At 42.1% G+C, this 14349-nt stretch overlaps 2 protein-coding genes and 1 non-coding gene across 3 annotated transcripts; 1 reads left to right on the plus strand and 2 right to left on the minus strand.

Annotated features, from left to right (window-relative positions):
* The first annotated feature begins 787 nt into the window (after positions 1–787).
* Positions 788–7036, plus strand: LOC4351598 (nuclear pore complex protein NUP98A). Its single transcript, XM_015764725.3, has 11 exons — positions 788–1054; positions 1433–1840; positions 2837–3283; positions 3543–3758; positions 4037–4587; positions 4751–4814; positions 4914–4974; positions 5270–5408; positions 5560–5676; positions 5793–5970; positions 6217–7036. Exons 1-11 carry the CDS (start codon positions 1036–1038, stop codon positions 6825–6827), a joined length of 2811 nt encoding a protein of 936 aa, XP_015620211.1. The 5' UTR covers positions 788–1035; the 3' UTR covers positions 6828–7036.
* Positions 7037–11261: 4225 nt separating this feature from the next.
* On the minus strand, positions 11262–13039 carry LOC107276322 (citrate-binding protein). The gene is made up of 2 exons (XM_015765048.3): positions 12603–13039; positions 11262–11744 (listed from the first exon to the last, which is right to left on the minus strand). Exons 1-2 carry the CDS (start codon positions 12918–12920, stop codon positions 11349–11351), a joined length of 714 nt encoding a protein of 237 aa, XP_015620534.1. The 5' UTR covers positions 12921–13039; the 3' UTR covers positions 11262–11348.
* Positions 13040–13844: 805 nt separating this feature from the next.
* On the minus strand, positions 13845–13917 carry TRNAR-CCU (transfer RNA arginine (anticodon CCU)). Its single transcript has one exon. It is a non-coding gene; the product is annotated as a tRNA-Arg (tRNA).
* Positions 13918–14349: the final 432 nt, after the last annotated feature.

Consider the following 14349-nt stretch of genomic DNA (forward strand, 5'->3'; position numbering starts at 1 on the left):
TCTCACAAAATACTTTGTGTTAGGACATGTTTGGCACAGCTCCAGCTCCAGCTCCATTTAGCTCCAGGAGTTGAGTTTGGAGTGGAGTTGTGGAGCTGCCTAAACCCAGCTCCATCTCTCTAGTTCATTTTGTGAGAGTGCTCAACCCAGCTCCGCTCACATTTTAGGTGGAGCTGAAACTGTTTAACTAGACTTTAGCTCCAGAAAAAATGGAGCTGGAACTAAAGTTGTGCCAAACAGACCTTAAATTTAGGAGTTGGAGTTCTACCAAACATGTTAAGGAATTAGGAATTTTTCGTCCGCTAAAAACTCTATTTCTTTCCGATTTTGCTATATCTCACTCGAAAGATTTTTTTTCTTATATCTCACTCGATTTTCTCACTTAAATTTATAGTGTATTTTCTTTTAATTTACAATGTAATTTATGAAACTTACATTGTAACTTTTGAAGTTATAGTGTAATTTTGAATCTTCGCATGTAAGTTTTGAAATTTATATTAGATTTGGTTTTTGCTTGAAGATATGGTAATTGGTGTCCATTATGGTATTTCTTAGTTGTTCTTTTGTCTTTTACCTGTGTCTATTAGATTTTAATTCAAAGATTAAAAATCTGTGTGATATAATCATAGAAATCTTTCGAAAGATGCATAGATACTCCCATTTCTTTCTTTATTTCTACTCCGGTATTTTATTATTTTTATTAAAAACGGAAAGGGCAAGTAAATTGACATTCCTGCCCCTCCTCTTCCGTCCTACCTCTTCCTTCCTCCTCGCTTCGTCACCCTCCGCCCTCCTCTCCCGTCTCCTCCCTCTCGCTACCCCCATCAACCTCTCCGCGCCGCCGCCGCCGCCGCCGCAAGTCGCCGCCCCGCTCGCCGCTCTCCCTCCTAGATCCTAATCGTCCGCAGCAACCCACAACCCACCGGCGATTCCACCTCCACCCCACTCAGGAGGGGAGGGGGAGGAGAAGAGGGGGACCAAGAGGCCGCCGCCGCCGCCGCCGCCGCCGCGGGCCTCGTCCCCGAGCAAGCAGCCATGTTCGGCTCCAGCAACCGTAAGCGCCTCCCTCACCCCGGATTCTCTCCCCCCGCCGCATCCACCACTTGTTCGGCCGTGCCCTAGCTAGGGTTTTCTCGCTCCTCACTGCTCCGCGCCTCATGTTAGTATCGGCGTTGTTATTTCTGCTAATACTGCTCCACAGATCTCTACGATGATCCGCGCCGCATGCCGAATCGTAGTGTTGATGGCACGGGATGTCTTGTTCCACTGTTAATGGCATTGTGGATCATGTTTTCGGCGAATCGATATCCCGCGATGTGTCGCGTGCTAATTGTTTTCATTCTTGCAATGCTACAAGTGTATATGGACATCTGCTATATAGATAGCATATTGATATATGATTAATGTGATATGATATGTTTGTTCCTCGCAGCATTTGGGCAGTCGTCCACTAGCCCTTTCGGCCAGACCTCAAGCAACCCTTTTGGGGCCCAGACAGGATTTGGCCAGGCCAGCACCTCCACCTCCAATCCGTTCGCGCCGAAACCATTTGGCAGCCCGACCACCACGTTTGGGGCACAGACAGGAGGCTCACCTTTTGGCACGACGTCCACGGGGGCCTTTGGCCAGCCGTCCACTCCAGCGTTTGGCTCCACGTCCACAGGTGCCTTTGGCCAGCCATCCACCCCGGCGTTTGGCGCGACGTCCGCTGGGGCCTTCGGCCAGCCATCCACTCCGGCGTTTGGCACTCCATCATCCTCTCCATTTGGGAGCTCTGCGCCAGCTTTTGGTGCATCACCAGCCCCTGCATTTGGCGCCACATCGTCCACCTTTGGCAGCGGTTTGTACTTCTGGCATTCATTTTCTTTCCACATTATCATTTTCTTCAACTTAGAACTAAGCACTGTTCACTTTTATCGGACATCCACTGGTTGCACATATTTTCTCAGCATTTCATTCGTAGCATAGTAAAACTGTCTGTAAAGCTGTCCTGGCTCTATTCAATATACAGTACTTCCTCCGTTTCATATTATAAGACTTTCATGTGGGCAATGCTAGAAAGTCTTATAATATGAAACGGAGGGAGTAGTTTCTAGCTTGATGGGCATTTCCTTTTCTGTTACGTGCGATTATTGAATCCTGTTTCTATAAATTGATTCTCCCACGATTGTTTATGCAGAAAAAATGCAATGCTAGAAAATATGTTCTTATTTGATTTGATTTTTTACTGCCGCTGCTGGTTGCCTATGTTTGCTGAAAAGTCTAGAATAGAGTTGGTATATACTGTCGAGTGCAACCTCCAATTGTGTATCTAGGACAATAGTTTGAAGCTGAATTTGCAATCTATATTGACTATTTTCAGTTTTTTTTGGTTGTTTGAAGTTCGTGATAGATGACATGACAGTGTTTCTTTGAATCAAAACTAGCGAGAAAAAAAAGTGAGAATCCTGAGAGTACTAGTTCATTTGCCTTAAATTGTCACATACCATCCACTCCCTTTTTGTGAAAGCATAAAATAGCACTAGACTTGATATGTGTGTGCCTGCTGCATCATAGTTAAGAATGGTAAACTTGCTTAATGAAAGTACAAAGGCTGACATGAGTATCTTGTAGGTTCTCTCTTAGTAGTAAGCTCCACTGAGTATTTCGATTAACCATGGTTATATACCAGAACATTGAATCATGGCGTGTTATGATTTCTACATTTGTTATACAGATGCTCAATTGAATTTTCCTGAATAGTGGGCTAGTGGCAGCCCACAATGTTGTTGTTTTAATTGCTCTTCAGAGCTATCATTTTGTATGACATGTGACACAACAATCCGCAAATTTGCAGGATCATCATTATTTGGACAAAAGCCAAGCTTTGGTGGTTTTGGTTCCTCTCCTAGCCAATCCAATGCTTTTGGAGGCACATTCCAGCAAACACAACCAGCATTTGGTAGCAGCACTTTTGGTGCATCAAGCACGCCGGCCTTTGGTGCCACAACTACACCAGCATTTGGCACCACCACCCCAGCATTTGGTTCAACATCGCCATCATTATTCGGTGCTACCAGTGCCCCAGCATTTGGTTCTAGTGGCTTTGGATCTTCAGGTACCCCAGCCTTCGGTGCAAGTAGCACTCCAGGATTTGGAGCTTCAAGCTCAGCTTCATTTGGCACATCAACGAGTGCTTTTAGCTTTGGCTCTTCACCATCTTTTGGTCAAACAGCATCTACATTTGGTAGCACTCCTTTTGGAACATCTACATCTCCTTTTGGTGCACAGACTTCTCCATTTGGTAAGTTTTCATTTTGTTTCTCACTCAGTTATGTTTCACAAGTTGGGTTGCTTAGTTGTGACACACCATGTTAATAGTCTTCCCCTGACATTCTATAACTGCTTTATGTCAGGTTCTTTTGTTATGACTCTATGTCTTGCATCTGTGAACCTTTTCTTTCCCTTCTTTCCCGCTGATAGCTTAGTCCCTTTTTTTTATCATGGCAATCGCATGTTTCATCCATTCCATCTTGAATGTGTCTTTTTGGGGGGAGTTTCAGGCTCACAGACAGCAGCACCGACATTTGGGCAAACATCATTTGGGAACCAAGCAGGAGGAACCAGAATTCAACCCTATACTCAAACTCCAGACGCGGATAGTGCTACAAGTGGTGCTCAGCCCACTGCAAAGTTGGATTCTATATCAGCCATGGAGGCATACAAAGCGAAGAGTCATGAAGAGTTGAGGTGGGAGGATTACCAACGTGGAGACAAAGGTGAGGCATTTTTGGGAGTGAGTTGATTGCTTCATTTACTAACAATCTCTTGAACCATTATAGTTAATTGTATTTGCATGTTTAAAAGAAACGAAGTAATTATCATGTACTAGCTTCTGCTACAGTGTAAGTGTTTTTTGTTGATTAGAATGATAAAATCTAGTGATAAAACAAGGTCCTTTATGCTCCTGTAGCTCATTCTGCATTATTATATGCTTGGTTCCATGTGCCTTTTTTCTTTATCACTTTTGAGTAACTCTTGATTTTTGAACCTTCAGGTGGACCTAATCCTTCAGGAACTCCAGCAGCAACCCCTAGCTTCCCATCCCCACTGAACAATCAATTTCCCCAGAACCCTTCAAATGCATTCCAAACTTCAAATGCATTCCAAACGACATCCGTTAGCAATCCATTTGCTGCCAAGCCTTCCACTGGTTTCGGTTCTACTTCCACAACATTGTTCAATTCACCATTCAATAATACATCAGCAGCAAGCTCAAGTCCATTTGCATCAACTACAAGTATCCCATTATTTACACAAACAAGCAGTTCTCTGTTTGCAAATTCTACTCCTGGTTTTGCTTCTTCTTCTCCGTTTGGCGCATCATTATCAAACCCCAGTTCATTCAGTACTGGCTTGTCCTTGGTTAACACTCAATCAGCTGGGCTATTTAGTTCTTCCCCGGCGTTTGCGCAACAGCCATTTACCCAGGCATCATCAGGGTTCGGATTGAGCACTCCAGCTTTCTCTACTGGAAGCCTATTCAGCACACCTACCCCTGGAATGACTGGTGGACTGTTTGGCAGCATGTCTTCACCCTTTTCATCAGTAAGCATCCGTCTTCTAGCTATTTTCATATTTAGGTTGGATTGATTTTCCTTATAACACTGATACATCTATGATCTATCTTATTCTCTTCTCATGTACTCCTTATATTTACTTGTTAAAAGTATCACTGCTAACAACATTGACTTTGCTCCTTCTGATTCAGACGGCGTTTCAACAATCTGCCCCTACTCCAAGCATGTTCTCCTTCCAACCTCAAACTCAAACAGGTTTGTGTTTTGTCTCCTAATCAATCTCAGATTCTTTTACTTGGTTAAGCAAAATTGGGTTAACTTACTTTTGTGCTTGTGCATGCATGGTTACTGCAGCTCCTACTGGTGGATTTCCTGGCATTTCCAACACTATGAATCAGGCACCTTTTGGACAGCCGTATGATATCTTTCATTTACTTTTTGAATGCAAATAATTGTTCATTTCCTTTTTTATCTATTTCATTTTAGGTGGGGCCACTGGTTTGCTTAGTATGCACTATGTTGAAGTTAAACTACAGTTTGATAGTTCATACTGATATTTAATGCCGAGATTAATAGAACAGGGTTTTGAAAAGTATCACAATTTAGTTGCCTTTACAAATGAGTTCTGGGCAAGCCTATTATGTGGGACCCATTCTTATGACAGGCTAACATCCTCTAATTTGTAACTTCCTATTTCATATTGAATGCAGAACTCCTAGCCAGTCCAATATGGTCATGCAACCAGCTCTTGTTACAAATCCCTTCGGTACTCTGCCAGCAATGCCTCAGATGTCCATTGGGAATGGTGGATCAGCCCCTTCTGTTCAATATGGAATCTCAAGTTTGCCAGTTAGTATTATTACTGTCTTAACTATTTTGATTGTTAAAGTAGAGTGCATGAGCACCTGAGCTTACTATAGAAGGATTGTTAGCAAGTTTGTCTGCTGATTGAGATACAAGAAAAGTGCATAGCAGATTGAGACATTCTACTCTTTTGCAGGTTGCTGATAAGCCTCTTACGAACAGGACATCATTATCCATGGTGGTTCCTAGGCATTTGTCGCAGAGAAGGATAAAAGTGCTGCCCAGAAAATATAATCCGATATCTGATGGCAAGGTATACTTGCAAGTTTGTATCACAATATGTTTTATGATTTTTGTTGTTTGGGGTGTTCTGCAAGCATTAAGAAAAAAACACATTAAACATGATGATCATCTTTTTTATTCCTTTAGGTCCCATTCTTTGCTGATGACGAAGAATCTCCTGCAACACCAAAAGCTGATGCGTTTTTCATTCCTAGAGAGAACCCGAGGAATCTTATAATCCGTCCAATTGATCAGTGGCCTTCACGTGGCACTGTTGACAGGCAGCCAATTCCAAAGAATTTAGTTGATACAGATAAACATAAAGGTAATTCTTGTTAGTGCAGTACTGAAGCCTACCTTGTGGACATGCAGTTTTATAGCATTAAAGATTTATATCATACCCCATTCTGTCTCCCTTCTATGACAGCTTTTGCAGCATTGTAAATCATCATTTAGAATCATTTGTTTCGTTCATTTTGCCTCGACTACCAGCCTACCATGGCATATTTAACTGTTTTACCGTGAACCCTAATGTGCAATTATCAGTTTCTAATTTAACGATGTTTTGCAGGCCCTCTGGCTATTTCACCAACCAGGTCTACTTCAATCGAAAATGGCATCCAGCGTGATGACCGTGCATCAAATGAGCCTGATACTGTGACAAGGCATGGGAATGGTACTTCTGTTGAGAGGCTTGTGCCTAAGCTAGTGCATGCCGATTATTATACAGAGCCTAGTCTGGAGGAGCTTGCTGCCAAAGAACGTGCTGAACCAGGCTACTGCAGTCGTGTGAGGGATTTTGCTGTGGGACGTCATGATTACGGTAGCATCAAGTTTATTGGAGAAACGGACGTGAGGGGCCTTGATCTGGAGTCCATTGTGGAATTCAATAACCGTGAAGTGATCGTGTACAAGGACGATAGCAAGAAGCCCCCTGTTGGTGAGGGTCTGAATAAAGCTGCCGTGGTGACCCTTCTCAATATCAAGTGCATGAACAAGAAGACGGGGGATCAGTACACAGAGGGTCCGAGGGTGGACAAGTACAAGGAGATGCTGGTGAAGAAAGCTGAGGAGCAGGGTGCTGAGTTCATCTCTTTCGATGCCGTCAATGGCGAGTGGAAATTCAGGGTCAAGCATTTCAGCTCCTATGGCTTTGGTGAAGCTGAAATCGTCTCTTGCTAGTGCTCTTTCCTTCGTGTTTTTTATATTCCTTCTGTAACTGTGTAGGGGAGGATGCTCAACTGGTGATGAAGTAGTGCCTCCTTATTTTCGTCCTGGCATGGGTTTTGCGTTTGTACTTCTGTACAGTTCATGGTGTCTGCAAATTGTGCCTTGATAGCTGAGGTAATGTGAAACAATAGATCCATGGATGAGTACTTTTTTTAATGCCAGTTCAGCCCAAAGCGACGATGCTGTGCAAGCGCAATCGTTCGACAATTAATTGATTTTTAACCAACGAAAATATTGTTAAGCTGTCTCGAAAAAGAAGGCTTTTCAGACAATGGTTCATATCTGCATCCTTTTCCCTAACGGACCATCAATCCCTGTTGTCAAAAGATCAATACACAGAAGTTCAAAAAAAAAAAGATCAATACACAGAGTCACTGACCATGTAATGTGGTGACAAATGTTTGTGCAGGAAATCACGCCAATTGCAACTAGTGGCTGACCAGTGAAGCCTTGAAATTGTGTGTCAAAATTCCTGCTTCTGTTAACCCGATCCATTATTTCTTGCCTGCACTGCAATGCTGCTGGCCATCGAATTAGTGAACTCACTATGCACATCAAAAGAAGATGAAGTGTGCAGTGACCTGGAGAGGGGCTGATTGTCACAGCCCACAAAGACACGGTCACGAAATCTCTTTCTCATGAAGGCAATCTCATGATGGCAATGGCAAGCGAAGCAGCATCCTGCAAATAATATGCGTAGATAGTAAAAGATCATAGGATGCAGACAGCATACCAAGGAAATCTCTGATCATAAGAAATGCAGAAGTTCTCCTAAATGTTCTCATCCCATTTAAACGTAAAGACAATAACCAAGCACTCCGGGACCAACAACCAGCAAATCATTCTGGTCAACACTCTGATATAGACATTTCGGCCACTGCGTCATGAGATACTCCTTCGGTCAAGAAACGAAAAAGGGTGTAAAAAGGGGAGTAAAACAAGAGCTAGTCAATCAGGAGTACAACATAACCATATATACTATTACATCATGTAACAAAAATGTGCAACATAGACAAAAAAAAAAGATGGGTTATCAGCGTTACAAGAAAGGATGAATCTGCTTGAAAAAAGATACAAGAACAGATCACAATGACCCATTAGAGGTCCAGAACTCGGGAACTTGTCAGTAATGTTGATAGCGAAAAAGGCTTCAACAGTGAGGAAACCCAAAAAAGCCTGAACCCTCGCCTCGGCTCTGCACATAATCATGCCACATTATCCTGTCAAATTTTCTTTTCCAAAACTATCATCGAAATCCACTCAGCATTTCCCGGCATCAAATCATCCAGTTGTGTTTGCAAGTAAACAACCAATAAATCAAACAGATTGCATTCCCTCGCCCAAAAAAAAAAAAAACAGATTGCATTCCCTTGCGTCCGGCCAGCCTTACAGTTTCAGGTTCCGACACAATGCTCAAGTCGTCAACTTCAGATCAAGGCCATCGCGTTTCACCCCGGGAAATTGGCAATTGCGAGGAGAAGAAGCAGCTCGAATATCAAATTTGACGAGTTAGTAGCAGGGTTCACCAAACCGTTTTGGGTGGGGTTACCATCACCCCATGGTTTGGCGGTTACCATAAAGATTGTGTGGTTACCGCGAGGTATACCGAGGTTTCAAAAACCGAAAAGGTTACCATACGTGATAACCACGATAAGTGCATGATTTTTTAAACCCTGTTCAGTAGTCGGACCCGCACTAGGAGAGGAGGCCGGCGACGGCGGGAAGCGGAAGCAGGTGCCGGAGGAGCCAAGGTGAGGAGAGGATGGGATCGCTGCTGGTGCTGGAGCGCAGGAGAGGGTGGTGGGAGAGGCCGTGGCAAGCGGACGCCACCATCACCATGGCTGGAAAGCGATCCATTAGTTCTTGTTCGATACGCTGATCTGGAAAGCTTGAGCCCCACTTAAGTGCAAGTCCTTCATCTGGTTGGTCATGTAGATAAGAGTCTAAACATCTAAAAGGCTATCAATGAGAGGTTGATTAAATGACACATACTATCCACTTACATACAAGTCCCGGAGACAACTTTCTACCTCGGAATACAGATACACTATAAGGATATGGAACATGATTGTAACGTAAACGTCATAGGAGCAACCCAAACCGACATCATGGAAGCCAATGACCACAATTCATGACTGGTGAGAAGCATTGGCCACGTGTAAAGGACTGCCCAAGCAAGAGATGAGAACCCTCGTATCGCTAATGACCTGAGAAATTTGAAAAAAAAAAAGAAACCTAGCATTAAGAACAGGGGCGGGCCCACTATTGATTCAAGGGTATTCAGACGTATACCCAAGATTTTTAGACAAAAAAAATAAGTATATGTACTCTATACCTCGTATATGTATTCAAGAAATTAAAGAAAAAGGCTAAAACTACTCATTTTGGGCCCTGTTTCATCGTTTCTTCTCTATTGGGCCTAAATTTCCCACTTCCCTCCCCTTTCATCTCAGCCCACAATCAGTTTGGGCCACAACTAGTTCATTTCCCCTCCTCGCCTAGGCACAGCAAACCAAAGCCCTAATTCCCAAATCGGCCAAACCCTAACCAGAGGACCGAGGACGTGCGCGGTGTGGCGGCGAGGACGTGCGGCAGTGCGGCGGCGGCGACTTCCTGCTGCGTCGGCGGAAGGCGGCGCCAAGGTGGGTAGGAGCCTAGGCAGCGCGTCGGGCGGCGGCGACTGCAGTCTAGTCTGCAGCGTGCTCGTCGGCGGCTGCGGCAGAGGCTTCCGGCTGCGGCGTACGCGGCTGCGTCGGCGGCAGGAGGCGCCGAGGCGTGCAGGCGGCGCGTCGACGGCTGCGGCCGTGCGGCGTTGGGGCTCGGCCAGGCGTGCAGGCCGCCAGTCCACCAGGCCACCACACAGGTTGACAGGTACGCGATGCGGCAACCGAACGACCACGGCTCGCCGGCCTGGCATGGATTGCGTGAGGGGCTTGATTCATTGATTCATTGCATTGATTTGTTCTAGGTAGTTCAATAGTAGTTATGTTTTCCGGTGGCGACGGCTTGTTTCATTGATTTGTTCTATAGTAGTTCAATAGTTCACTAGCACCGAAGGATTCAACTTCCTCAGTTCCTGTCTTCTTTATTTTTCAGAGTGTTAACTGTTAAGTGTATATTTATTGACAGATTGATAGTATAAAGCTGTAAATATTAGGAATTTAGATAACTTAGAACCATAATATTTAATTTTCAGTGTGTTAAATTTATATATATGATGATAGTATGAGGCTATATATGAGCTGTTGTTAGGAATTTAGAGAATTTAGAGAGGGTGTTTTCTTCGATGAACTATATAAAAACAAGAAGCAAGATGAGCAACAATCTACATTTATTGGAAGAGAATTTTTTGTACAAGTTAAAGGATGAGGACATCATCACTCATTTTTAAAATATCAAGCATTGAAAAGTTCTCCTCTAAATTGTAAGTTTTTTTTATCATTTTACCATTTTCTATCCTTTACATGTTATATATGTTGCCACTTTCATATGTCGAACAATTAGTACTTATATATGTTAAAGAATTTGGACTTATGATCAATTCTATCAATTTATAAAGTTATGGCCATATGCTATAATATTATACAATTAGTAATGTGTAATATTATACCAATTAATTATTGGACTTCTAGAAGTAAAAACAATTTTGTTTTACCCCTACCTATTTCGAATACCCAACCTCTAAATCCTGGGCCCGCCACTGATTAAGAACTCCTGATAACATCACTTCTCACCAAAGATTAGAGATGAGGGGATAATTTGGGTGTGTACAAGAGCAAAGCTTTAGCGGAGATTTTTTTCTTAAGCTTGTATAGTTTGTTTTAGGTTTTATGTGTGTAAATACTTTTACTCATTCTCTATTCAATAAAATTGGCACCATCTTGTGCCGGTTCGTTAGAAGAAAAAAAGAATGTGGATAGGTTATGGTTACGTTGCGATGAGCCAACGAACACGTCCTCACAGTCGCTTGATGTGACACGTGGCAATCCGTCTGGTACACTGACATGTGGAGACAACCAGCTAGCAGTTGAAACAAGAAGTGATGTATGATTTCACGTGTTTTTTTAAGAAGATATAATATCTCTTTTTGAAAGTTTTAACCCTGGTTTAAGTTCTCTGTGTTGAAAGATTTGATCTGAGAGTTCTATCCTCGCCTAAAGAGTTTTAGTTTGGATCATGGTATGGAAACCGAGTGCATTATCGAGGTTGGTCGTAGTGATAGAAACATTCCGATCATTCGAGTTCTAGGTAAAAACGACTTACGAATCACTTTTATATTGGGATATATTGACTTGTAAGGAACTCCCACATCATGTTTTAGGATTGAAACGGTTTTGAAATCTTTTTTATTACTTTGTGTGTGAGACAACCAAGATAGGTGTAAACTTTATTCATCTCTCTTGATACATAATTACATGTACAAACTAATGTTGATATATACCATGGCAACAACGGTGATACCTATATAGCAAACTAATAAGACTTTGTGTAGACCGTGACATTGGTCCATTGGGACTCCATGCAATTGGACCAATCACGGTGCTGCATGTACACTCCAAACTTAAAATAATACGACTCGCTAGGGATCACATTGGTGGAGAACTTTTGCTTGCCGTCGATGTACACAGCCACCGTCGATGCTTTAACATCATGTACCACATTAAGCCGGAACCACCGGTTGTAGATGTTGCTCTCAATGGCCGGACCATCATAGAAGCGCAACACACCATCGTAGACGTGCAACATTAGTATAGTCGCATGCTCTGCACCTTCCTCATTGTGGATCTGCATCACCGATACCCCTGATGTTCCTGATGGCACGTATCCATATCCTTCAAATTGCCACACTCCCGATGAATAGTCATGTCCCTACAACAACGAAATTTTCAGCTCTCAATCGGTACTTGTTTTATCGGTCACAACCGAATTATAAAATTTGAAATTTCATTTTGGAGTTAATTTTAAGGTTTTTTTCTTCTTAGGCTTAGTTGGAATGTGCGTTTAGCTTTAGCTTTTGGTTTGTACATAAAACGAGACAAACTATCCGCGTATGATTACGTGGGTATTAAATTATTATAAACTCGAAAAATTGGTTTATTTAATTTTTTAAAAACTTATATCAATTTTTTTAAGAGAAAAACATCGTTTAATAGTTTGGGAAGCGTGCTCATGTTAAACGTGAAAGTTGCAAAAGACTTTAGAACACATCCTTATTCTTTTTTTTTACTTTGTCTTTTAAACCGTTAATAATACGGATAAACTTTTACCAATAAATTATTTTCATTTGTTTCGTACACTTTTTTATGTCTTATCGGTTGTAAATCAAACGATCACAACGATTAACTAGAGTAGCAATTTCACAACAATATGTAGAGACTAATTATACACTTGACGTCAATTTTTTTAAAAAATGTCAGGTGTAAATATAATATACTTGTAATATCTTATATGTAACTTTTAAAGATCTATTGATAACATACTATTTCTATGAAGTAGAGGTAATGGGACCGAATCCCCTCACATGTGCGGCTTTGTGATTTTCTCATTTCTTGCTCATAGGAATTTTAAAGCAAATTAAATGGTTAGTTATATTGTAATTACATATGCAAGTTATAATATAGTTATTATACTACGATTGTAGTATATTTTACATCGATTAATTTCTTAGAGAAAATTTATCGATAAAATATGTAGCAAAATCGAATTTTGCAGCGATGTATTTATTACCCTGAGCCTGACTTCGGTGCGAGGGTTGGTGTGGGTGGCGGTGTTGAAGGGCTTGTCGGAGTCGTACACCCAGAACGTCCATACGCCGTCACGGTACCGGAACCGCCGGCTCTCCGGCACGTCGTACGGTCTCTGCACCTGGAAGTCGCCGCCGGTGAGGTCCACCTTCGCGAACCCGGCCGTGGGATTATTCCCTCCTCCGCCACCGGCGGCGGCGGCGGCCGAGGCACGCATGGCCGCCGGCGACGACAGCGATGCCGCCACGATGAAGGCAGCAGCAATGGCAGGCCATGACACCATCATGGCCATGAAACCCATGGTTTGTGATGAGATTCTTCAGAGCTAAGTTTTAGTCGTCGAATTTGGAAGATGAAGAAATTTGGAGAAAGTGTTTGGGGTGCAGTTCATGGCTACTGAAGAACCGATTATATAGTACCTCGAGGGATTAATTAGCAATAATCACTAACGTGAGGAGACATCAGTTTAATATAATCCACTAGTACTAATTTAATTTAGAAGTAGATTCTGTTCACTCGTGCAGCGAGGAAGTGAAGAACAAGAATGAAAACAATCGAAAGCAGCTTACACGCCACGAACATGACAGTGATATAATTAAGGGTTTCATCGACAAAAAAAGTTGATATAACTAAGGCGACGACAGCGTACGTCACTGCATCCCGTGCTTGATCAGTTGATCACTCATTTTCTTGGCCGATTTTCCTAGAACGATGATGTAGAAGAGCACAATGCTAATAAAATTTTGCTATATATTCTTCTTTTGATCAGATTATCACGGGGGAAAAATGTTTACACCGCCAGTTGTATCAGCCATGTCGCTCTCTTTTTTTTTCTCAGCTCAAACAGTTGTATCAGCCAAGAGTGCTATGCTTTTGAATTTCTCAGCCTGTCAGATGTTTGAACCTTTTGAATTTCTTTTTTGCAGGGGCCTTTTGGCAATCGGAATGCAGTGAGCAAGCCATTTGTTCTGCAATTCTGCTTTAGTAAATTAATTTTTGTTGGTTTCAGGCAAGTTAGAATCATTTCCAACTCTAGCGTGTGAGATGAGCTAGATATGCAGGCAAGTTGAATACAGTGACTTTATTTCCAGAACCTCATATATTGGTGCGGAATATTGCAGTAGATATGCTGGTGTTTATGACTTTATGTATGAAATGTAAAGTAAAACTAAGAGAGTGAAACAGAGAAGAAATATTTGAAAAAAAATGAAAAATATATAAATTTCGCGCCAGGTAGGGGTCGAACCTACGGCCTTCTGCTTAGGAAACAGACGCTCTATCCACTGAGCTACAGGCGCTATTGTTGGTATGAGGTGATTGAAATTAAATAGATTAACACAAACATGAACCCAACATGACCAAACTGATTTGGAAAAATGCATCATTGTCCAACCAAATCATTATAAATCCGTGGTATTGATTATGAAATTAGTACCATATGCTCTTCTACATGGCCTATGTGCTGTTGTGATTATTGCCTGTTTCTCCACATCGGCTTGAAGAACTAACCACGCAGTGCGTATGAGATGCTTTTCGCTTAGCTAAAAAAAATTAAATTTTTAATTTTAAATTTGGAGTTGATTTTTTAGATTATCCATCATTGTTTATTTTTTAACCTTTGCTTTTAAATTGTTAAAAGTTTTATTTATAAATTATTTTTCATTTAACTATGCCGTTTTTGATTTTTCCTCCTCCTAGCCAAACGATGGGGCCGAGATGCCTACCGGACA

This window comes from Oryza sativa, chromosome 12 (genome assembly GCF_034140825.1).
Source record: "Oryza sativa Japonica Group chromosome 12, ASM3414082v1".
Taxonomy (NCBI): domain Eukaryota; kingdom Viridiplantae; phylum Streptophyta; class Magnoliopsida; order Poales; family Poaceae; genus Oryza; species Oryza sativa.

Excerpts from the sequence above, each read along its gene's own strand:
- LOC4351598 (XM_015764725.3), top strand. Across the intron at positions 3,284-3,542 it reads TGCACAGACTTCTCCATTTG|GCTCACAGACAGCAGCACCG; the intron begins GTAAGTTTTCAT and ends GGGGAGTTTCAG. Across the intron at positions 5,677-5,792 it reads ATCCGATATCTGATGGCAAG|GTCCCATTCTTTGCTGATGA; the intron begins GTATACTTGCAA and ends TTATTCCTTTAG.
- LOC107276322 (XM_015765048.3), bottom strand. The coding sequence starts at position 12,920 with ATGGGTTTCATGGCCATGATGGTGTCATGGCCTGCCATTGCTGCTGCC. Across the intron at positions 11,745-12,602 it reads GCACCGAAGTCAGGCTCAGG|GGACATGACTATTCATCGGG; the intron begins GTAATAAATACA and ends TCGTTGTTGTAG.